The sequence below is a fragment of the Polypterus senegalus genome, chromosome 8, assembly GCF_016835505.1.
Source record: "Polypterus senegalus isolate Bchr_013 chromosome 8, ASM1683550v1, whole genome shotgun sequence".
NCBI classification, from domain to species: Eukaryota; Metazoa; Chordata; class Cladistia; order Polypteriformes; family Polypteridae; genus Polypterus; species Polypterus senegalus.
Window position 1 is genome coordinate 10,469,345 of NC_053161.1, and position 26,259 is coordinate 10,495,603.

At 41.3% G+C, this 26,259-nt stretch overlaps 1 protein-coding gene across 1 annotated transcript in view; it reads left to right on the forward strand.

The window, feature by feature from the left end:
- The first annotated feature begins 808 nt into the window (after positions 1–808).
- LOC120533767 (fermitin family homolog 3-like) overlaps positions 809–26,259 on the forward strand; it is a 70,042-nt gene continuing 44,591 nt past the window's right edge. Inside the window, exons 1-2 of the mRNA XM_039760708.1 lie at positions 809–1,050; positions 7,557–7,694. Of these exons, the coding sequence (XP_039616642.1) occupies positions 7,571–7,694 (124 nt within the window). The 5' untranslated portion in view covers positions 809–1,050; positions 7,557–7,570. The remainder of the gene's footprint in view (positions 1,051–7,556; positions 7,695–26,259) is intronic.

The window sequence follows — 26,259 nt, forward strand, 5'->3', positions numbered from 1 at the left end:
ATTATGTCAGTGCCATTTTTGCTCTTGTTTGTGCCTTGCTACTCACACGAGTGCAGGAAATCTCGATCAATCCAATGAAGCTAACTTTCCTTCTACCAACGAGAGTCCAACCAAAACATAACGGTTGGTGTTGTCACAATTTACAATTGATTACCATCGTCAACTCCTCCTTTTGACAAAAGTCAACATCAGCCTTAAAAGAGTTAATTGCCTACTTGCTTGACTGATTGAGTGAATTATGAATTGCTTGATTGAGTAAATAATTGAATTCCTGCTCGATTGCCTCACTGATTGATTGAATTATGAATTCTATGATCAATTGATTGGCTAAATGAATGAATGCAGGATGGCTTCCGTGATCGACGGAGTTATTAATTGCTTGCTTAACTGATTGATTATTGATTGATTGCTCGACTGACCGATGGCTTCTCTTGGTCTAGGGAGTCTCTGAACAGCCACCAGGTGAGCTCTGCCCGATGTGCTACTCAGAAATGGACAGCTGCATGTGGCTACCATGCTGCTGACACAAAGCGGTCAACATGTCGCTGGAGTTCTGCTCAACCTCCAGCCTTTCAGGCCTACTTCCCCTCCACCAAAGAAGGTCTCAAATGTCTAAGACAAAAAGCTAAAATAAAGCTGAAGGAACCTAAAAAAGTGAAGGCGGCCTGGAAGTATGCACATATGTGACTAAGAGGCTGGGTGTGTAGCAGTCATAAAGTGAAGAAGCAAGTTGATCAAACAGGAAACACACACCAACCCCCCCGCCCCTGTAGGCTATAAAATACTGAAGACTGAAAACCACATTTTTTTTTTCAGTTTTGCAGGAACTTGCAAGAGCTGCGATAAAAAAATTTCTTCCGAGCTGAGGCAGGCCCATGCAGCCAGCAGCAACAGCCGCGCGAGTGAAGTAGGGAACACTTGTCAGGGAGAGAGCAGAAAGGTGTGTCGCTCACTCGCTGTTTGCCTCACACCCCCTCTCTCTCACACGCTCACTCTCACTTTGGAGCTGAACTGATCTGGCTGGACACGCATCTTAGCGATCTGGAGTGGGTAAGACTGCAATGAAACTTTTGGGGAGGGGATGGGATGGTGGGTGGGGATGAAAGAAGAAGCACACGGCTTGCATCTGGCTAATGGAAATATTTGAGCATAGCGGTTCTGACTCTGGGTGTTTCTGTCTCAATAACTTACCATTTCTATACTTTCTCTTAATGTTTTCTAGTGGGCTTGTAGAAAAATGGGGTATTCTCGTTGTAGGATGGAGAACTCAATAGCCTTCTTGGTGTTTCTGTCGCGAACAGTCACCCAGCCATTGCTGCCATTGCAGAATCAACTTACTTGAAGGTCAAAGAGCTATTTGGTGGAAGGACATTCATAAGGGAGTGAAGGGTCGATCACAAGGCGGTTTCCCTCGTTTTCATTGTGCCTTGGTCTTGTGTCTTGATATTTATGGGGCCTCTAAATATGGTTCCTCTTTGAACTGTTAAATTGGATATTGATATGGCTTCTGCTAACAAGATTTACTTCAAATTCTCAGGCCAGTAAGCCTGGCCCAAATTACTTATTTCAAACGGGGTTCTCATCCGTTGTCTGTTGTCACGATTGCTAATTTGGGATATTAAAGTCAAAGTGGCCTGACGCCCCTGCGAGCGCACAACTGAGGAAGGAAGGAAGTGAGCTGTGACACTCCAAGAGTGGCCTAGTTGTCACTTGACTAGCTTATTTGTTTCGCCTTCGATAACCATATCTCAATCTGGTGGTTTCATGTGCCCCTCTCCAGGGCTTTCTGGGAAGGCAAGTCAGATGAGGTGAGGATGGGAAGGAAAGCAGAGAATCGCCTAACACGAGCAGGGTGCTCCCCACAATGAAAAGCTACACAATGCTAAGAAATCTCAGGAAATGTCGGTCTTTCACGGTTTCCACTTTTGCACTTGGGTAGTTCTGTTTTTTTTGTTTTTTTTTCATTTTGTTTTGGGACTTCCCTTGTGAAATGCAGACAGTCCCCAAGTAGACCACCACATTTCAGAAGTACCCCTTGACTCAAATTGCATTTTAAACATGATTAAGCCTTTAAGTGATTAGCTGCTGATCAAGACTTCCATGTTTGGGGGTGGCAGCACTTAATGCTGCTGCTTTACCGCTCCAGCTTACAAATCGTGGCCCTGTCACTGTCTGGGCGTAGTCTGCATGTTCCAGGTTTGACCCCTAACCATCTTAACACATGTCTTAGATTCATTAGAGATTTTTCACCACCCTCTTCTGACTGAGTGTGGCTGGACCCTCTGATGGACAGGTGCCAAACCCAGGGTTGGCTCCTACCTTAGCCCTGATGTTGCTGCCCTAACGTTGGCTTAAGTGGATTCAGGAAATGGGTGGGACAAGTTGTTTTTTTCCAAACCAAAAGCTGTGTGCCATTATAAAGGGATGTGTCCATACCTAATGTCCTTAAAAGACGTGCCTCCTTTTACAGAACATTTACCATAAGGGGGTTTCCAAGATGCAGAAAAATTATATTTTTTTTTTTGCAAAATGTTGCACATAAATAATCAAGCTTGAAAATGGCCCTTTGATCACAATGGTCCAAACATATGGAGCAGGAGAACAAAAGTAAGTGTATAAATGCAGGAATTTAGAAGACTGGAGTATGGATCGTAGTGCTATATATAGTTCAGTCTTTGAGGAGGAAAGAAACAAGAAGATCTGAACCAGGAAGAATGAAACAATAGGGCCATACTGTAAAAGACCACCTGCTGGAAGCTGTGAGAGAAGACAGAGAAGCATTGAAGACCATAGAAGAAAGCAGTTGGACAATGAAAGAGGAGAAAAATCTGATAAAAAATATTTAGTCATTCTGCAGCACAAGAGGAAAAGACTCATCCTGAAAAGGCAGGATCACCAAAACAGAGAAATGGAGGTGGTGAACATTAGGAAGCTCTCTTTAGAAGTAGCATCCCTGATTTTGAATTTATTATGGTACCAATTGTGGGCCACCAGTGCTTCAATAGCAAGGAATGTCAGAGAATGAGGCTTTTTGGATGATTACCTATACTTAATGAACATGATAAGTATCGTTATCCATAAGGGTAAATTGCTGTTGGGGTCAAAGTTCTATCCATATTCTGAACCCACTTATTCCAGTACTGGGTTACCAAATGCTGGAGCCTATCCTGGTAAGGTTAATCACAAACCAGGAACCAACCTAGATGGGATGCCTGTTCAATGCAGGGCACACTCACTCAAATGAGTTATTCTAGAGATGCCAATCTATCTAAATCTTCACAATTTTGAGATGAACAAGGAAACCAGAACAGCAGCATAAAATCCATAAAGATGCAGGGACAATGTGCAAATTCCACAGAGACAGTGACCAAACCAGGAAATGAACTTAGGTCTATGGAGTTATGTGGCAGCAGTACAAGTCAGTGTGCCATCATTCTGCATCTACATCAGACATTCATCATTAAAGGGAAAAAGAATCTACTATAAACTATATATATACACACACACACATATATATATATATATATATATATATATATATATATATATACACACACATACTGTATATGTATACATATATATACAGTATACATATATATATACACATATATACATATATATGTGTATATATATATAGTTTTACTGTCCAATAATGCAAAGAGTACGCGACACATGTTTCATCCTAATTCTGGGTTCATCAGGCATACACACTCATTGTACCCCATCTCTGGGAATCGAACCTTGGACATCTGCGCTAGAGGAGAAGCCTCTTGCAGTGCGCCACGGCGTGTGGTTCGTTTATTTGACAGTATGTAGATCGAGGTAGTTACATTCATGGCATTCGTAGTCTGAATCACAATCTGATTATATATACAGGTATATATACATACATATATACATATATATATAGAAACAATGAATTCTGGCACTTCAATCGATCAATCGCATCAGTTGTGCATTAGCAGCTAAGCGAGGTTCTCTTTCCTCGGTGGTTTCATTTTGCCGACGTGCTCAACTCCTTTGTCTATCAGTGCCTAAGTGAGTTTCTCTCTCCTCAGAGGTTTTGTTTTGATGATGTGCTCGCCTAACTTGTGTATTAGTGGCTAAGCGAGTTTCTCTTTTTTTTATTTGACAACAGAGTCACTTTCTTTGAGCTTCATGCTGTAGCCTCACACTTCCAGGACGGACAGACAAGACACACACACTTCCATGCGTAGACGTTTATATATAAAATACACCAGTTAGTCACAACATTAAAACCACCTGCTTAATAATGTGTAGGCTCCACTTGTATCCACAAAGCAGCTCTGACCCTTTGACGAATGGACTGCACAAGACCTCTGTGCGTATCCTGTGGCACCAAGATGCTAGTAGCAGATCCTTTAAGTCCTGTAAATTGTGTGGTGGGGCCTCCATTGGTTGGAATTGTTTTTCCAGAACATCGCACTGATGCTCAATCAGATTAAGTCAGTTTAAAGTCAGTAATCAACCTAACATGCCTGTCTTTGTGATATGCTAAATGGCCACACAGCTAGTTACCAGGCCAAAGCCACCTCTGGAGTTGAATCCTTTTACCTGAAAAAACGTCAGATACTACTGGCACTGTGTAGCCATCAGAACATTAGAACAATTGTGACATGAACAGAGCCAACAAGCTGCTCCATCCTATTCACTCAGTTTATCCAAATAACATCAAGTCAAGCTTTGAAGGTCTCTAAAGAGTTACACCCCACCACACAACTTGGTAATGTGTCGAGCCAGTACATTCCAGTGTTTTCAAAGTGCAGTCCATTTCATTGTACTGTCAAAAAATAAATTCAATTGAATATTTATGACTGGTGCTCTGTCTGCGGCCGTTTCGCACTTTGTTCCCAAAGCTCCTTGGATTGGCACCAGCTTCACCTCAGCAGGTTGGAATATGGATGAATGAACACGTTGTAGACAAGGAAACCAGAAGATGGGACAGGCCAATGTCAGCAGCAATCAAGCAAGAGAATTACCAATGAGATTTCTAAAAGGAGAGTAGTAGAGAATTTGGAATGGCTGGTATCTGAAATTGAGAGCAGCACTCAGAATTGGGCTCTGTTCTTCTTAACATTTTTCATGAGTGATCACAAAGAGAGCCCTGATCAGTCAACAAGAGTCATGGACACAGAGAGATTTTCACAGGACATGACTCTAATGGTCTTATGTTGAGAAAAGTGATGCAAGGTGGCTAAGAATACGATGGAGTATATATGTGGAGATCACACCCTGATTATCAGGTCTTATGGACAGGAGAGGAGGCTGGGCACACTGTGCTTAGCTTCTGTTCTTACTCAGCATTTCAGCTTGCAACTTCCACTTCACTAGGCCTCTGCAACTTTACACTTGGATGAGTTAGTTGGAACCTACCTGGCCTCTACCAAAAAAAGGCTCAAACTAACTCAGACTTGAACCTTATAGAATAGTGTAATATGGGGAGGCTGTCCTTAGTTGTTTGCATTCCGAGAGTTTGTTAAAATATGGCAGAATGATGATCCTTGGTTTTGGGTGGGGCTGGTGTTGTACTTTTGCTTCAGATCTACATGGCATTGGGTTCAAATTGGTGCCTGGTTCTCAACTTGTGGGGTGTTTTGACATTCTTCCTGTCTGTGATGGGGGATTTTCTCCTTTGCATGGTTACATTCACACAAGTCAAAAACGTGCATTATAGATCAGTGACTCCAAATTTTGAGTATTTGTGCCCTGTGATTGACCAGCATCCTGTCTTGCTTTGAGTCAAATGTAATCAAGACACCATAATATATAAAAAAAACCTTTTAGTTAAAAAAATGGTGCTGCTGCTGGTTGATTTCTACTTCAAGTGAATAGCAGTAAGAACACGAATATTGTAACGATAAAACAGGTATTACTCTGTCGAGTGAACCAACCTTCTCAAATTGGATAAATCCAGAAATAGTAGCTTCGAAAATTAATAAACAGTATCAGTTTTTTATTTCTACTAAATTGAGAAGGCCCTTATTTTTTATGTAAAGTGCATTTCCACAGCACTTCACTCTTAAATAATGTCATCTGATAAGTTGCACAAGACCCGGAGTTAGAATAACCAGGTTTAGAAAACGAATGGGTTCTTGACTTTGGGTAGCTACAAGGTCTGGACTGTATTTCCTATCAGAGTAAAGCTTGCTTGTTCTCTTTGTACACATACACATTTTCTTCAGGAGCTCCAATTTTTTGCTTCTCCAGAGATGGGCAAGTTAGGTTAAATGGCAACTGTGTTTGATTGTTGAGCATGACTGTGTGCTTGTCAAAGTCATGCAAGTGGATTCAGCAGATGGCCCTCGACAATACAGCTCTGTGGTGAAAGAGAATTTCACTTGTTTAAATGATTCAAGTGTTCCCTGTTAGATATTCCAGATGTGTGTCTACTTACTTAGTCACTTGTATTTATCCAGGTACATTGGCCCTTTAAAGTCATTGTCGCTGTCAAAAATAGTCTAAAATTCAATGAAAAACATCATTTCAATAGATTTCTCCCACAGCCCAAACCGAGTTTTGTATAAAGTTTGTTTGGCTGGCCATTCTGAATCAGAATAACCCAATTTACATCATCAATAAAGAAAATGGCCGTCATTAGAACTGTTAGAAGTGCAATATATTCTACTGCCGAAATGGGCAAATGCAAAGTGGACACAAGTGGGACCGACTGGTCATACATTTTGAGGAGCAATATCTCAATAGCGGCAGCATGGTGGCGCAGTGGGTAGCACTGCTGCCTCGCAGTAAGGAGACCCGGTTCGCTTCCCAGGTCCTCCCTGCGTGGAGTTTGCATGTTCTCCCCATGTCTGCGTGGGTTTCCTCCCACATTCCAAAGAGATGGAGGTTAGGTGCATTGGCGATCCTAAATTGTGCTTGGTGTGTGTGTGTGTGTGCGTGCCCTGTGGTAGGCTGGCACCCTCCCCGGGGTTTATTTGCTGCCTTGCACCCTGTGTTGGCTGGGATTGGCTCCAGCAGACCCCCGTGACCCTGTAGTTAGGATATAGCGGGTTGGATAATGGATGGATGGATATTGCAATAGCAGCTTACTTAATACTTTTTTTAGATTCTGTTTTGTCAGCACATCAGCTAAACCATCTCCATGACGTTTACATGCTCTCCCTTTGTTCATGTCAGTTCCTCTTTATGAGCTTCCTCTTTCTCTCACAGACCAATGACTACGCTACACAATTGTCCCAGTGAACCTTGTGTTGGCCTGGCCTGCTCATTCAGGGTCGATTCTTGTGCTACACTCATTTATGCCAAGACAAGATCCAGTGCTCCTAGTCAAGAAACTAGATCTGAATTACAAAGTTTAAATTTTAAATTATTTTTAGACAAACCTTTCATTTGAATTTCACCTCAGCCACTGTCCACTGAGATCTGTCTCTCCCCAGTCACTCCATGGCCATCACATAATCAACACTCACATTCAGATCTCGCGTCAGCTAATGCCAATACCCACTCTCCTCTCACCGAGATGCAAGTAGATGCTGCAAGCCAAAGATGTGTCAACCATTCTCCTCATTGTCTCACAGGATTTCATCCTACGATGGCTAACTGGGACCTGCAGGTGATTGTGGAAGATCTGGGACCTGAAGCTCCCCCCGTCAGCATCAGCGTAGCTGGAGATCTTCACATTGGGGGCGTTATTCTCAGAATTGTGGACAAAACACGTGAGTAGCAAAACTTGGCTTTCACAGTTTAATTTCAAAGCCTACCTCCATTATTCTATTTTACTCGCATCATCCAGCCAACCATTTTTAGCACCTACTTTGTCCAATTAACTGTTGCGGGGTATTATAGTCACATATCAAATATACTGTAAATCAAAGTGGAAGAACTCTTTTGAATGAAATTATTTCTGCTGCAGTTTTTACTATACTAAGATGGATTACAGAAAAAACAAGGCCAACACATGGCAACCAGTTCTTATCTTAAAGAAAGTGGTGCAGGGCGGATCAGGATATGATGAATGTGGGGAATCATGTCGAAATAGGACAGCTCATCAGCATCATGTTACTGAGTCAATGAGAAAAGGGTAGGATGGTCACACTGCTTCTTTTTATGGAAACTCCTATTTGCTTGACTTTATCTGTGAAAATAACAGTAAATAAATAAGGGGGGCACGGTGGTAAAGGGGGCAGCTGTGATAAAGGACGCAGGACTCTACTGTGCATTACATTTGACATCTTCATAAAACAGTCACATATTTATTTGCACAGTTTTACAATCCTTTCCCTCATCTAAGCATATGGGTCTAATTGTGACGATGGGTCATTCTGAGGAACATATGAGGTTATATATTATGGCCCAAGTAATGCCAAGAAGAAAGTAAATAATAAATAAATAATGCATTTCCAGTCAAAACAGAATGTCAGAATGGTGCACCAGTTATTCTTCTTTTCCTTTGTACTGTTATATATTTTTTTCTTGAGCTTCTGTAATGTTTTAATTGGCCCCTTGGGACAAATAAAGCAAGACTTTCTATTATACAGAACCTTATTTATTTATCCATGTATTTATCGATCATATAGTGCCTTATCTATCTACCCATCTATTTACCGATCTATAGAGTGGTCCAGATCTAATTATGCAATTTTCATTATGCTCTAACTTATTAAGTTTATTACATAGAAAATCACCCGAAAAATCCCGGACCATCGAGAAGTATGCGAACTGACGACATGAAGAACCATCTTCACGCCGAACTGGAATCGTTCCCGCATAAATCAAAGTCATCCAGACAATCTGGATCTGCATAATTAGATCTGGACCACCCTGTATTATACAATATAGCCAACCCGCGGCGTACCATACGCCACATAATCAGGCCGGTTTTTTAATGATTTTTAAGCACAGGGAAAGAATTAAGCAACATTGTAACAATGCACGGAACGAACCAACACACAATCGTCCGTGACTGAAGACTGGCGAACCGCCATCGCTCATGTGCCCACCTCCAACTCGTCACTTGAGTCGTTGTCGTCTTTGCACAGTCCAGATGCACCTGTGACTCACGTAGACTTTCCATATTCCTGCAGGAGCATCTAAGAAGACGCATGTTTGTCGCGGATGCGAATTGCTGTATGTAGTGTGTAAAACAGTTGCGTCGACTGCTTACTTCATTGTGTTTTAACCTCAGTTGTAAAGGATTGTTTTAAGGATCCCATGGGATACCCCTCGCAAACCGTTTTACACGCTGCATATGGCGATTCACCTCTGGCGTGGCTCCTTCCTGCGTGCGCCATAGGCGTCTTACTTGCCAGCGACAGTGAATCCATGCTCCTTCCGGTGTGCTTTCCATGGTTGTCTTGCCTTAGTGAATTATATATATATAGATAGTACCTTATTTGTTTATCCTTCTATCAATCTATCTAATAGTGTCTTTATCTATCCATGTATCTACCTATCTATCTATTATATAGTGCCTTCTCAATTCTATCCATCTATGTATGATGTAGTGCCTTGTCTGTCTGTCCGTTCGTTCGTCCATCCATCTATTTACATATTTTACTTATTATATAGTGCCTTCTCTATCTATCTATCTATCTATTATATAGCACCTTATCTACAGTATGTATCCATATATCTATTCAATTATGTATGATACTCTACCTTATTTATCTATCAATCTATCTGTCTGTCTGTCCGTCCGTCCATCCATCTATCTATTTACCTATTTTATTTATTATATAGTGCATTATCTATTTATTTATCTATGATTTTAACACACTACTTAATTAATCAACTACGTCTGGTTCAAGGAATTAAGCTGCTATTTTGCGCTTACCCAGTACTGTTTCGAGACCCTTCTGGGTTGCATTTTATGATCTCTAAAGGGACTTCTCCTTTAGCTTCCAGCTTATTAGTGTCCGAATTCTTTGCCTTTTTCCCTGGCAGAGCACTGTTGCCATTTTCACCGTTGTCCCTAAAGGAGTAATGCCCACTGTTGGTTTGTAGACTGGCACATGCTGTTGGATCTGTTTAATGGTGTCTTTCTGTTTCTCCTGTCTGTTTCTCTCTCTATCTCTCTATATTTTTTTCCCTGTTGTTATACAGCTTTCACTTGCTCTGATGACATGGACTGGATTTGTGTGACAAAACGTTAACCATCTCTTGAATATCTCTACTCAGTTCTCCTATTGGATGCAATGCAAGAACCAAGCCTAGAAGGGACAACAGTCCATGTTTCTAATGCCAGGCTAATTTAGAATTATTAAACTAAGTGAAGGCATGTCTTTGAATTATAGGAGAAAATTGGAACAAAGCAAGGACAAACATCAGCCAGCAGTCAACCAGTGCTGTGTGGTGACAGTGTTAACCAAAGTATTGCTGGGGCACCAGAGTTTCATCAATCAATCATAATAATAATAATACATTTTATTTATTAAGACACTCAATAACACTGTACATACATAAGTTAGAAAACAGAAGAATAAATAAGATCCATCCATCCATCCATCCATTATCCACCAATAACCCGAGGTCAGGTCACGAGGGGCAGCAGCCTTAGCAGAGAAGCCAAGACCTCCCTCTCCATGGCCACCTCCTCCAGCTCCTCTGGGAGGACCCTGATGCGTTCCCAGGCCAGCCAGGAGATATAATCCCTCCAGCATGTCCTGGGTCTGCCCCGTGGCTTTCTCCCAGTGGGGCATACCCGAAAAACCCCCAGGGAGGCGTCCAGGGGGCATCCTAATCAGATGCCCGAACCACCTCAGCTGACTCCTCTCAATGCGGAGGAGCAGCGACTCTACTCAGAGTCTCTCCTGGATAACTGAATTCCTCACCCTATCTCTAAGGGAAAGTCCAGCCACCCTGCGGAGACAGATAAGATCATACAATCAAAATTATAGTCAGTATTTAAACAAAAGCCTTTTTAAAAAGATTAGCTTTCAAAGCACAAATTGTAAAAGACCGTTGAATGTAGAGAGTTCTGTAACCTGGGAGCGGCAGTCCTTAAATGATCACTTACTCAGTGTCCTCTGTTTAGTGTGGGGGTCAAGTATGTTTTCGTCAGATGACCTGAAATTGTGACATACAGTATGTAATAAAGGAATGAGGCATAAAAGCAGACAGGGCTATTGTTATTTGTCTTTATTTTTAAAAAATCCATTAATTTTATAAAGTAATTCTCAGTGGCAGACCACTCATACACACACCACACACTTTTTCTTTCAGTTCTTCTACAGCATATATCCATTAACAAGCCGGAGAACCTCACACATTTTAAAATATTCCCATACATACGTTCTGAATCCAATTCAAGGCTCATCCTGACAGCACTGAGAGAGAGGCAGGAAACACTTTGGGGACAGGGGACCACTCCACTGTATCTCAGGGCCCACACAAACTTTCACATTTACTAAATTAGGTTCTTTACGTGCCTAACAATTAATACTTAAGAATAATGAATGTCTATCCATTATTAAACCCAATTAATCCAATTTTCAGATACCAAAGCTTCCCCCAGCAAACACTGGGCACAAGGCAGGAACAAACCCAGGACAGTGCGCCAATCTATTGCATCACTTTAACACTAGCTAAGCACACAGCACTTTGTGACATGGGAATAAAATGAGTATATGTGAGGGGAAATCCACACAGACACTGGGAAAACAAACAAATTCCAAACAGGCTGGTATTCAAAACCAGTCAAATAAACCTGTCAGGCTATTTTCCAAACCGCTGTGCCCGCTATGCTCCCCTACACTATGATAAGTCTAAAATATTATAACCCAAATAGTGTCTGCAAATTAAGGGGCACCAAATGAGAAGTAGATGGCAATGGAAAGAAATGCCATTAGTGTTTTTTATTTAATATAGCTGCTGCCCTTAAGTGACTGGTGAGTGTCATTAATTCCTCCTCATGCTTCACAGCAGTAGCCATGGCTTCAGTAACTTAGCTAAAGTGGGCGCTACAAACGGGGCAATAGTGGCCACTACAGTGACCATTGATAAACAGATCTCTGTCGGTGCAAATGGCCTGAGATGTCACTACTCTTGAATGATCAATAATACAGAGACAGAATTTCTACAGGTTTTGCCCCTAAACTTCCCTTGCCGTTCCTTTAACTGAGATGGCACAGAGCCCCCTTGCCTCTGCCTAGAGCAACATTATGCTTCAGTGCAGTGACGCCCTCCTGACAGCAGGCCAAAGGCTTGTTAAGTCAGGTCTGAGAATGGGTGATGGAGACTAAGGAGCCAAGCATAAACTGTATAAAGAAAACTCATTAATATGATTCTACTTAGTTATACAGGATTGGCTCCAGCGGACCCCCGTGACATTGTAGTTAGGATATAGCGGATTGAATAATTGATGGATGGATGGATAAAAGCACAGACACACACATTCCTTGCCACTGTGGTGACATTTACAGTCATAATGACAGCTGTAATCACACACTAACACACACATACATGCGTAACCACAGTTGCCAGTGCACAAACCTCAGGGCACATCAAGCGAATTATGTCATCAGTAAGTCATGTGATATAAACAAAGCAAAGATAAAGAAGAAAAAAAAAAAACAAGAAGAATGAAAGAAGAGTTCATGTAAAAAAAATGTACCAAGTACAAACCAGGTTCTATGGGCCTAATTTGAAGGTTACAAAAATGTACAATCCAAAAGCATGCTGGCGTCTCGCAGTCCTACCAGAATTTCCTCACCAAGCAGATCACATGCAGCATCTCAAAATACATAAAAAATGATGGAAGTGGGGAAACCCCATTTTATCAGTCCCTGCTTACAAATAATGCAGAACAAAAGCCAGCCTGGTGCTCTTTTACTGTAGCAGTGGGCCATATTGTGTGAGCTGCATAGTAGTGGACAATCATCTTCTGTTATACAAATCTCTCTTGTTTGTGCAACAGTTCAGCATGGACTAAAATACTAAAAACCAGGGGCCTCATGCATAACGGTGTGTGTAGAACTCGCACTATAACATGGCGTAAGCACAAAAGCCGAAATGTGCTTACACACAGAAAAATCCAGATGCAGGAATCTGTGTGTACTCCAACTTCCACGTTCTTCTGCTACATAAATCCCGTTCAGCGTGAAAAGTAACGCTCGTGCACGCGCATTATGTAACGCCCCAAATCCTCCCAGAATTACGCCTCTTTGAATATGCAAATCAATATAAACAGCCCTTAAGCTCAGCCTTCTATGAAAAGGCAATGGGAAAAGCACGGGGGAAAATATAACAATTTCAGCGAATACCAAGTGGAGGCAAATTAAAAACATACCATTTGTTGATTTAAACAATGGAATAAACAACACAAGGAAGCTGATCGAGTGACACAGCGTGTTGGAGAAACTTGAAAGCTCACATTCACAAAATCACACAGTGCCGGAAATAAAAAAGAAGTCACATATCAAAGTCGCCGTGAAAAGCCGAGTTGTAAGCCCACTGTCTGAGTGTCATATGAAAGCTTATTAGGGTACAGAGAAAAAGGCACACGGTGGGAAAAAGCACGAAATGTCAACTTCAATCTCGACATTTCCACTTTAATCACGTAGTTTATTTTGTCATTAAAGTAGAACATCATAAACTATATCTTAAAATCGTTTAATTAACCAGTTTCTCAAATTACATCGTAATTAAAGTAGCACGTTAAATGCTTTGTTTTGTATTTGATCTTCTACTCTTATGTGATCTATGTGTGTGAATCTCTTCCTCCGACTGGACACAGAATCCATTACATTTGTGATATTACAGCTCGGAATAACTAAAATACTGAGATGTATACCTGATATCATTTATATGATGATAGGAGTTAAAGCACGGTATTAAAGATGGGTTTCATGGCGCAGTGATTTTGGGCGACCTTCGATGAAATTATTTATTGCAGCAGTACTCATGGGTGGCTCTAGGTTCATGGCGGCCCTGGGCAGAGAAAGAATCGGTGGCCCCTTCACCCGCCAATGTCAATATGGTATCTTATGCATGGTGGATGGCCACGTCCGTTGCGGACACTGCATAGCTGCCTCGTGCTCATGACTCAAGCTTAACTTTTGTCAAAATTTGCTGCTGCGTTTTTAGCTGTGTAGTTATTTTCTCTTTCTGTTTTATATTCAATATATACACACCTAAAGGATTATTAGGAACACCTGTTCAATTTCTCATTAATGCAATTATCTAATCAACCAATCACATGGCAGTTGCTTCAATGCATTTAGGGGTGTGGTCCTGGTCAAGACAATCTCCTGAACTCCAAACTGAATGTCAGAATGGGAAAGAAAGGAGATTTAAGCAATTTTGAGCGTGGCATGGTTGTTGGTGCCAGACGGACCGGTCTGAGTATTTCACAATCTTCTCAGTTACTGGGATTTTCACGCACAACCATTTCTAGGGTTTACAAAGAATGGTGTGAAAAGAGAAAAACATCCAGTATGCGGCAGTCCTGTGGGCGAAAATGCCTTGTTGATGCTAGAGGTCAGAGGAGAATGGGCCGACTGATTCAAGCTGATAGAAGAGCAACTTTGACTGAAATAACCACTCGTTACAACCGAGGTATGCAGCAAAGCATTTGTGAAGCCACAACACACACAACCTTGAGGCGGATGAGCTACAACAGCAGAAGACCCCACCGGTTACCACTCATCTCCACTACAAATAGGAAAAAGAGGCTACAATTTGCACAAGCTCACCAAAATTGGACAGTTGAAGACTGGAAAAATCTTTGGGATGTGGTGGAACGGGAGCTTCGTGCCCTGGATGTGCATCCCACAAATCTCCATCAACTGCAAGATGATATCCTATCAATATGGGCCAACATTTCTAAAGAATGCTTTCAGCACCATGTTGAATCAATGCCACGTAGAATTAAGGCAGTTCTGAAGGCGAAAGGGGGTCAAACACCATATTAGTATGGTGTTCCTAATAATCCTTTAAGTGAGTCTATATTGGCGTGGCAGCCCCTGCATTCCTTGCTTTTCTTTCTCCATGTAACCGATCGCCACACAATCAGCTCTGTGATAGACGTTAAGCCATCTGTAAGCTTAGAGCGCCGATTCTTCAAAACGTTTTCCGATCAACTGCTGCTGTGATTCACACTCAGATACAGTGATATAAATACTCTGAGTGATGCAGTGAGAGTAATATGGAAAAAGATGATCCACTGTGGCAACTCCTAACGGGAGCAGCTGAAAGAAGAAGAAGAAGATTAAAAAGATGGTGCAGTGAGAGTAACAACGCTAAAGCAGTTATGGCCATTCCCCGGACCATTATATTGTTACTGGTTAATTACAATCAGATGCAATACACTAATAAACAATATGTGGTTAATTTCAGTGTATTTATAAAGCCACGTCAGGAAAGGAAAGGATAACCACACAGGAACTGTAGCACTGCTTTGACGCTGGGTGCCGCCAGTCTGCAAAACCGAGCGGAGAACTTGCGTACGACAAGGTATGAGGTACCGTGGAAATGTGTGTGGTTTTATGCCAAGTTTAGGGTTTATACATCGTGATTTGAACGTGGAAAAGTTCTTACGCAACATTTCTGTACGTACGCACCTTTTATACATGAGGCCCCAGGAGATGTTTGTTATGGTTAATCCCAAATATCTGAAGCTGTTTAATGTCAGCTGAAATTCTTTAGTTTTGCTACCTGAGCAGAAGTTAAAATAAAGCACCTATTTCTGCTCTAATTCTGCATATGGCAATGTTGACTTCACAAATAAAATTTGGTGAGGCTTAACTGTGGATTTTTTTAAGGTACTGTGGTGTAGTGGTTTAAGATTTTAGACTTTAGAGGTTGTGGGTTCTAATCCTCCTACTGACAACTGTGTGACCACGAGTAAGTCTCTTGAAACGCTTGTCTTCCAATTGGGAAAATAAATGTAACTGACAGTATTTCAAATGTAAGTTATCTTGGATAAAGGCCATCACTAAAATGAGTAATAATCATTTTTATCAAGATGCATTAGTCCCGTCATTTAATCAGTGGAAAGCAGTTATAGTGAGATTTGGCTTATTAGTGGAACATGGCATGTGCACAATGGATAATGAGGCCATCATTTTACAGTGCTCAGTTCTTAGCTGTGTGGTGTTTGTGATTTCTCCCCATGTTTGCATGTCCAACTTCAAGCCCAAATTTATGCTTTTAAACAGATTGATGACTAAAATGCTGAAAGACTGTGCATGTGTGAATCAGTGTGCTCTGAGTCCAATGTCTAAAGTTTCAACTTTCCTGGTACAAGGGACCCTGACCAAGAAATAGTATTTTCAAAAAATGGACAGATGGGGGTTATTGGTTTAGTATGATTGTAAAAAGATGTAAACACACAAATACACTCACATCTTATGGATCTATGCAGTTCCAAAAAGTGATCGACATAGGCATACAATACAGGCTGAAATAAGTCCTTCCTGATTCAAAACACAAACGCACTTCACCTACATCAGACATTTAAGTCTTACAAACAAAAGGTAATCTGAAACAATGCATGGACAAAAAAAAAAAACCCATAACAAATGTACTTACTTTAACAAAATGATGATTTGAGTCCTCTTCTTCTTTTGGCTGCTCCCATTAGGGGTTGCCACAGCAGATCATCTTCTTCCATATCTTTCTGCCCTCTGCATCTTGTTCTGTTACACCCATCACCTGCATGTCCTCACTCAACACATCCATAAACCTTCGCATAGGCCTTCCTCCTATCCTCTTCCCTGGCAGCTCTTTCCTTAGCATCCTTCTCCCAATATACCCAGTATCTCTCCTCTGCACATGTCCAAACCAACGCAATCTCGCCTCTCTGACTTTGTCTCCCAACCGTCCAACTTGAGCTGACCCTCTAAAGTACTCATTTCTAATCCTATCCATTCTCATCACACTCAATGCAAATCTTAGCATCTTTAACTCTGCTACCTCCAGCTCTGTCTCCTGCTTTCTGGTCAATGCCACCGTCTCCAACCCATATAACATAGCTGGTCTTGCTACCATCCTGTATACCTTCCCTTTCACTCTTGCTGATACCCATCTGTCACAAATTACTCCTGACACTCTCCTCCCTTCCCATTCCACCATGCCTGCACTCTCTTTTTCACTTCTTTCCACACTCCCCATTACTCTGCACTACTGAATTGAAGTATTTGAGTCCACCAAGTGAAAAAAGTACACTTTTAAAAACAAAGACAATGAGATTAAAAATTTCATACAAAATGTTTTCTGCTACAGTTTATACGTACATAATCACAAACGCAGTGGGTGGAAGGGTGGCACAGTGGTTAGCGCTGCTGTATCACACACCCAGCATCCTGAGTTTGAATCACATGCATGGTCAGTGTGTCTATGTGCAGTCTTCCGACTCTCCCTGTGCCTCTGTGTAGTGTTTTTCACCCCCCACATCTCACAGAAGTGCAGGTTAGGTTAATTGGTGATTCTATTTTGGCCTTTATGAATGAGTGTGAGTGAAACCAGCAATCAGGGGTCACAAACTCAGTTCCTGGAGGGTCACACCCTTGTTCCAACCACTTTCTTAACTGGCAGACAGTAATTGCTGCTAATGGAAGACTTTGCACTCTCAAATCATATAACAAAAAAGCAAATTGTATCATTATAAGCAAGAAGTTACTTCTAATTCTAAAATGGGTTCCTGCAAACAACTCAAGCCACTGCAACCCTGCTGGATCTGTCCTATTGATTGTTGGGAAGACACATTAAGTAAGTGTCAGCCTAGGATGGATGGATGGATAGATAGATAGATAGATAGATAGATAGATAGATAGATAGATAGATAGATAGATAGATAGATAGATAGATAGATAGATAGATAGATACTTTATTAATCCCAAGGGGAAATTCACATAATCCAGCAGCAGTATACTGATACAAAAAACAATATTAAATTAAAGAGTAATAAAAATGCATGTAAAAGCAGACAATAACTTTGAGCAATGTTAGCATTTACTCCCGGGTGGAATTGAAAAGTTGCATAGTGTGGGGGAGGAACGATCTCCTCAGTCTGTCAGTGGAGCAGGACAGTGACAAAAGTCTGTCACTGAAGCTACTCCTCTGTCTGGAGATGACACTGTTAAGTGGATGCAGTGAATTATTCATGATTGACAGGAGTTTGCTTAGTGCCCGTCGCTCTGCCACAGATGTTAAACTGTCCAACTTTAATCCTACAATAGAGCCTGCCTTCTTAACAAGTTTGTCCAGGCGTGTGGCGTCTTTCATCTTTATGCTGCCTCCCCAGCACACCACCACGTAGAAGAGGGCACTCGCCACAACCGTCTGGTAGAACATCTGCAGCATCTTACTGCAGATGTTGAAGGATGCCAACCTTCTAAGAAAGTATAGTCGGCTCTGACCTTTCTTACACAGAGCATCAGTATTGGCAGTCCAGTCCAATTTGTCATCCAGCTGCACTCCCAGATATTTATAGGTCTGCACCCTCTGCACACAGTCACCTCTGATGATCACAGGGTCCATGAGGAACCTGGGCCTCCTAAAATCCACCACCAGTTCCTTGGTCTTCATGGTGTTCAGGTGTAAGTGGTTTGAGTCACACTATTTAACAAAGTCTTTGATTAGCTTCCTGTACTCCTCCTCCTCCTGCCCACTCCTGATGCAGCCCACAATAGCAGTGTCATCAGCGAACTTTTGCACGTGGCAGGACTCCGAGTCATATTGGAAGTCTGATGTATATAGGCTGAACAGGACCGGACAAAGTACAGTCCCCTGCGGCGCCCCTGTATTGCTGACCACAATGTCAGACCTGCAGTTCCCAAGACGCACATATTGAGGTCTGTCTGTAAGATAGTCCACAATCCATGCCACTAGGTGTGAGTCTACTCCCATCTCAGTCAGCTTGTCCCTAAGGAGCAGAGTTTGGATGGTGTTGAAGGCACTAGAGAAGTCCAAAAACATAATTCTTACAGCACCATTGCCTCTGTCCAGGTGGGAGAGGGATCGGTGTAGCATATAGATGATGGCATCCTCCGCTCCCACCTTCTCCTGGTATGCGAACTGCAGAGGGTCGAGGGCGTGACGGACCTGTGGCCTCAGGTGGTGAAGCAGCAGCCGCTCCATGGTCTTCTTCAGATGTGACGTCAGAGCAACAGGCCGGAAGTAATTCATCTCACTAGGACGTGATATCTTTGTGACTGGGGTGATTACAATATGTTTTCCAAAGCCTTGGGACTCTCCCCTGTTCCAGGCTCAGGTTGAAGATGCGCTGTAGAGGACTCCCCAGTTCCAACGCACAGGCCTTCAGCAATCGTGGCGATGCACCATCTGGACCCGCTGCTTTGCTGGCACGAAGTCTTCTCAGCTCTCTGCTCACATGGGCTGCTGTAATTGTGGGTGGGGATGTCTCACCTATGCTGGTATCAGCAGAAGGATGGTTGTAGGAAGGCATAGCTAGGCAATGCACAGCTGAAAAAACGAAATAAAACATTCAGTACTAGGCTACAGAAGCGTTTTGAAACACGTGAATGGAAGTGTAACTGAGATATCTTATCTGGATGATTGTGTAAGGAATGAGAACACTTTGCAAATTTTTATGTTCATCATGCATAACAAGTTTGAAATCTTGTTTGACTCATACGGGTCAGTCTAGCCAATACAGTATGCCTAGAGGCTGACCATTAATTTGAATTTGGTTTCCGTTTAATGACCAGACCTTATCAACTGTATGTATTTGATTTATATTATGGGGACATTTTTTGTTTATGGCTGTAAGTAAGCCTTGGTTTCTGCTGCCAGCACATTAAAATATTATTACAAGGTCACAAGGAGCTGACAGTTTACCCAGCCATCCCAGGCACAGGAGTCCATGTCAGGGCACATTTATTATAAATGTCTGTTACTGTGAATAATTACATGAGCAGACGATGAACTGCTCACAAAAAGGCACAAGGTTAAACATGACACATTTCGTTAAAACTTTAAGCACATTTAATTTTTATTTCTATCATTCACAGTACAAAATACCAAAAACAAATGATAAGGCCCTGAAGCAAATGTTTGGGCACCTGACATGGTCAGTACTTAGTTAACACCCCTTTGTCGAGTATCACAACTTGTAAACACTCTTTGTAGACAGCTAAGAGATTTTCAATTCTTACTTGGTGTATTTTCACCTATTCGTCCTTGCAAAAGGCTTCCAATTCTGCAAGCTTCTTGGGGCATCTTGCATGCACTGCTCTTTTGAGACGTTTCCACAGATTTTTAATGTTGCTTAGGTTAGGGAACTGTGAGGGCCATGGCAAAACCATCAGCTTATGCCTCGTGAGGTATTCCATTGTAGATTTTGAGGTGATTTTCTTGTTGTAGGAACCATCCTCTTTGTAACTTCAACTTTTTAACAGATGGTGTGATGTTTGCTCCCACCACCAATGCCATGTTCCCTGTGCCACCTACTACAACACAAGCGCAAAGCATGATTGATCCCCCCCATGCTTAATAGTCAAACAGGCGTTCTTATCCTGGAATTCGGCACCCTTTTTTCTCCAAACATTTTGCACATAGTGGCCAAAAAGTTCTATTTTGACTTCATCACTTCATAGGACTTGTTTCCAAAGTGCATCAGGCTTGTTTAGATATTCAATTTGCAAACCTCAGGTATTAAACTTTGTGGCTTAAGCACAGGAAAGGTTTTCTTCTGCTGTCTCTACCAAGAAGGTCATATTTGTAAAGTGTCACAGCACAGTAGAATAGTGCACAACCACTCCTGAGTCAGAAGGTCTTTTGCAGTCAAACAGGGGTTTTTATTTGGCTTTCTAGCAGTCCAACGAGCAGTTTTCTTGGTCTTCCAGTTCTCAACTTGACCTCCACTATTTCTGTTACCTGTCATTTCTTAATAAAAAAGGAAATAGCTACCTGAAAACACTTTGCTATCTGCTTGTAGCCTTCTCCTGCTTTGTGAGCATCACAAATATATACCTATATATATATACACTAGCAAAATACCCGTGCTAGGCGACACGGTGGCACAGTGGTAGTCTTGCTGCCTCGCAGTTAGGGGACTTGGGTTCACTTCCCAGGTCCTCCCTGCGTGGAGTCTGCATGTTCTCCCCGTGTCTGCGTGGGTTTCCTCCGGGCGCTCCGGTTTCCTCCCACAATCCAAAGACATGCAGGTTAGGTGGATTGGCGATTCTACATTGGCCCTAGTGTGTGCTTGGTGTGTGGGTGTGTTTGTGTGTGTCCTGCGGTGGGTTGGCACCCTGCCCAGGATTGGTTCCTGCCTTGTGCCCTGTGTTGGCTGGGATTGGCTCCAGCAGACCCCCGTGACCCTGTATTCGGATTCAGCGGGTTAGAAAATGGATGGATGGATGGAAAATACCCGTGCTTCGCAGCGGCGAAGTACTGCCCTAAAAGTTTTATAAAGAAGAAAATTAAACCTTTTAAAACTGAGGGAAATTATACCAATAATTATTTGTTAAGGATCTCTTTGTATACCATATTTTGAGTTCGGCCCTCTGGTTATAATATGACCAAGCTGTGTGCTGAGCTTACTCTTGAGCATGCAACGTACAGTTGGCCATGTGAACAGTAATCTTGTTTCAAATCTCACAGCTTGGATTGCTGCTGTCATAATCGGTTTGAGTTTCATGGTTTGTTTCAATTACGACAGTATTTGTAGGACTTGTGTTGTAGTGACATTTGGCATCTGTCAAGCATTGTAAGCATACAACCAGTTTCATCGATAACTTTACATCCAGCTTTTGAGAGTTTAAACATTTCTAAACATCAAAGTGTCCACTACTGAAATCGTCACCTGTGAATCTAAGATGTTTAAGAGGCATTGGCGGTTGTACAAAGGTGTAAAATATTTGGCCATTTTGGTACACTTGAAAGCGACAACCGAACAATTCAGCGGCAGCCATCAACTCGCATGCAGAACCATAGGTGAAGGGCTTAAGCATTTCACTCTTCTAGTGCTCCTGTGTAGTATAATTATCTCCTGTACCGTCATCAGTCCACACCTTCAACCTGTCCCAGTCATTCAATACATAAGACACAATGTTCCTCCGGATATCAAGAGTGAGCCTGATATGGCCGTGCAATATGTACCAAAGAGAATGGAAAAGGTAGGTGCCATCTCCGGGCATGGAAACCACTCGGTAAGTGACAGTTCTTTGATCGATGGTGATCACCTCGATAGACATGTTAATGGGGGTACGGTTGGAACGATAAAGGAAATGGGTACCTGAACAATGTAAAGCAAGTCTAAAATACCTACACAATAACTATAATCATAATAAACGAACAATAAAACAGCAAGAAGCCGTGGATTAAATAAAAAGGCTGTAGTTATCAGCAGGGAGACGTGAATCCCGTGGCGAAGTAAGGAAGGGAATGTAGAGACTGGAGCGACGGACGGCCTTATATAGGCAGGCAGCCAACAACGTGGGAGGCGTTGGGATGGGGACCCAACGCCGCTCACACGGTGACCGAGCTGCAGGCTATGGACGGATATATGTACATAAGTAGGATTCAGTTAGCGTTGGGAACCCGCGTACCAAATTTCTTGAAGATGGGCCCATAAGTAACAAAGACTGTTGAAAAGTTCAATATGGCGGCCGACAGTGGCATCATACCACCGAAATAAGTACCAAATTTCAGCCTTCTACCTACATGGGAAGTTGGAGAATTAGTGACATTTGAAAATTCAATATGGCGGCTGACAGTGGCGTCATACCACTGAAAAAAGTACATACATTGGTTTCGGTTAGTGCAGGGAAGCTGCCTACCAAATTTCGTGAAGATGGGGCCATGAATAAGAAAGTTCAACATGGCGGACGTTGTTGACCGTTATAACCGTTACGCGTTGAATTTCGAAATGAAACCTGCTTAACTTTTGTAAGTAAGCTGTAAGGAATGAGCCTGCCAAATTTCAGCCTTCTACCTACACGGGAAGTTGGAGAATTAGTGACATTAGGAACTTCAATATGGCAGCCGACAGTGGCATCATACCACTGAAATAAGTATGTACATCGGTTTTGGTTAACGCAGGGAAGCCACCTACCAAATTTCATGAAGATGGGGCCATAAATAAGAAAGTTCAACATGGTGAACGTTGTCAACCGTTATGACCGTTACGTGTAGAATTTCGAAATGAAACCTGCCTAACTTTTGTAAGTAAGCTGTAAGGAATGAGTCTGCCAAATTTCAGCCTTCTACCTACACGAGAAGTTGGAGAATTAATGATGAGTGAGTCAGTCAGTCAGTCAGTCAGTGAGGGCTTTGCCTTTTATTAGTATATATATATATATATATTGTAATAAAGACAAGAACTATCTCATAAAGGTTTGGGGTTTTGAGCCCCGTACTGTATACTGTAAAACAAACAAGGTCAAATATTTCCACGAAATCACAAGACAAAAAAGGATGGGTGGACGGACAATTTAAAGAGCCGGACCGGAAATTAGGAATGTGGAATGCTGGGAAGGTGTGGTGGTGGATGGGTAGTGGACGTCATCAGTGGGGGACCAGAAGAGAGAAAGGGACCCGGAAGTGTTGTTCTCTTAGTTGTCCAGGAAGGATTATGGTGGCGGCGCTTCATCTTTTCTAATCTTTTCTATAGGAAGAGAGAGAGGTTAGTAGAAATTGTCGCGATGCACATCGGGTCCTTAAGCTGCTCCCCATGCACTCGTTTGTGATTTTATATACAGTATATATATATATATATACCAATGAGGTGCATCACAGTATAGAGTGTTTTAGGAAGTTTCTAATTGAGCATAAAATCTTCACTGTTTCTTTCTCAACCAGGAGCAGCATATGAAAGATATTACAAAATCACTTCTTGTTTCAGCTTTTCATTCTGTGAATGTGCAGTGAATTCAGAAAGTATGTGGACCCCTTCACTTTTTGCACATTTAAAGTAAACCATGCTAACAAAGGGGCTTCTACAAAGTATTGAAATAAGGGTCTGAGCACTTACTGTATATGAATGACAGATTATACATTTGCAAACTTTTCTGAAAACATGTACACTTTGTCATCATTGGTGTGTAAATTGAGTGTAAATTAATAGTCAAAAATGACAAATTTATCTATTTAAAAATTAAGTGCGCAAAACATGAAGGGGTCTGATTATTTTATGAATCAACTGTATAATTTACTTAAACCATTATACTTACATTATGCCCAATAAATATCCATTTTATCTACAAATTTGATTGATTTTACTAATCAGGACTTATATACTGTGTTTCTCTAATATTTAGTTAATTTTCCTTAATAATAAGCATTTAGAAGTGGATGTTGCTGAGCAAATTAAAAAGTACAGAAATATGGAAAAATGGCAAAGAAGTTTTTTTCTGCAGAAGAAGTGTCTAACCAGTTGCAGAGGGTAATGATATAGAATAAACTGTAGAGAGTACTGTGCGCTTAAATATTTAGTTTAGACAAATAATCTCAAATACTGTCTGGACTATACAAAGAAACATACAGTGGTGTCTGTGGTGAACACCAACCCAGGGCATTTTACATTTACTTATTATTATTATTACTATTATTATTGCCTATAAACAATGCAACTTAAAAAACACAGACACAAAAATGCATCTACTATTATTATTATAATTTAGTAAATGCCTTTCTACAGGGCCAATTCAAAAATCAGGACAAATATAAAAATGTTTTTATTATCTACTGTACAGCTATGTTATGTGGGTTGGAGACGGTGGCACTGACCAGAAAGCAGGAGACAGAGCTGGAGGTAGCAGAGTTAAAGATGCTAAGATTTGCATTGGGTGTGACGAGGATGGACAGGATTAGAAATGAGTACATTAGAGGGTCAGCTCAAGTTGGACGGTTGGGAGACAAAGTCAGAGAGGCGAGATTGCATTGGTTTGGACATATGGAGAGTATATTGGGAGACTGATGCTAAGGATAGAACTGTCAGGGAAGAGAAAAAGAGGAAGGCCTAAGCGAAGGTTTATGGATGTGGTGAGAGGGGACATGCAGGTGATGGGTGTAACAGAACAAGATGCAGAGGACAGAAAGATATAGAAGAAGATGATCCGGTATGGCGACCCCTAAAGGGAGCAGCTGAAAGAAGAAGATTAACAACAACAACAACAACAATCATTTTTATAGCACATTTTTTTGCACGAAATGAAGCTCAAAGTGTTTTATAAGATGTCAAAAAATTGTTACAAGTTGAATTAGGCCAGAATAATGATGAATAAGTAATAATAAATAAATAAAAATGAACTGACGTAACACAGATTTATAATTAGAAAAGTAATATCCTTATATACAATATAACATCATATTCCAAGTCTATAAAGATGAGTAATATAATAAGATCAGATGGCTGGAAGGAAAGAAACAAAAAAACTCCAGTTAAGCTGGTGAAAAAAAATAAAATCTGCCAGGAATCCAAGTTCAAAAGACACTGCCCCACCATAAATGCCAAGCGATTTCTATACTGTTATTCATGGATTTATTTAGCAGTCACCTTTATCCAAGGTGGCTTATAAAAATCATTTATATATACAAATGAGTGATCAAAATGTACGCAGTTTTGAAGCAGTTCAGAACTACATTTCGACCGGAACTCCAGCGGGTTCAGTAACTCACCTAGGGTCACAGTTAGTCACAGTAGGCTGCCTTGTGGTTTACACTTCAGTGCCTAAGCTAATAGGCAATGCTTTTTTTTTGTGTAGTTAATTAACACTAGTGAAAATTAAATTCATGCTTCCTCTGTTACAATACAATACAACTTATACATCTTAAGTCAGTTTGTAGAAATTTCAAGATGCTTCCTGTGAACTCAGACTAGGAGAATTTTTACTTTTATCAGACTGACAGGGAAGCTGCCCAGGATCATTAAAGTCAAAACCTGATACTGTATAATAATAAACAGATCAATTGATTCTAAATATAACCTTATTCTACTTTTTGGCGTTTTTTGTGATGTTTAATGACCATTTTAGACTATTTCACAGGGGACTGATTCCCATCCCAGTCACTCTCTGTGTGTCTTTTTCATGTTCTCCCAGTGGGCAGGTGGTCTTTCTCTGGGTATTTTGGTTTCCCTCTCGTATTCCAAAGATATGTGTGTGTGTCAGCTTTTTTAAATGCAGATTTAATTTTATTTAATGTTATAACCAATTAATCAGTATATGAAAAAACAGTCAAATCAAAAATAAAATGAATCTGATATACAGTACTAAAAAAAAGTTAAGATACATTAGTCATAATCAACACATGAAAACTCACTGTTAGTATAGAAAATCACTTTGAGGTCATCCCATTTGATGTTAACTCTGAACACTG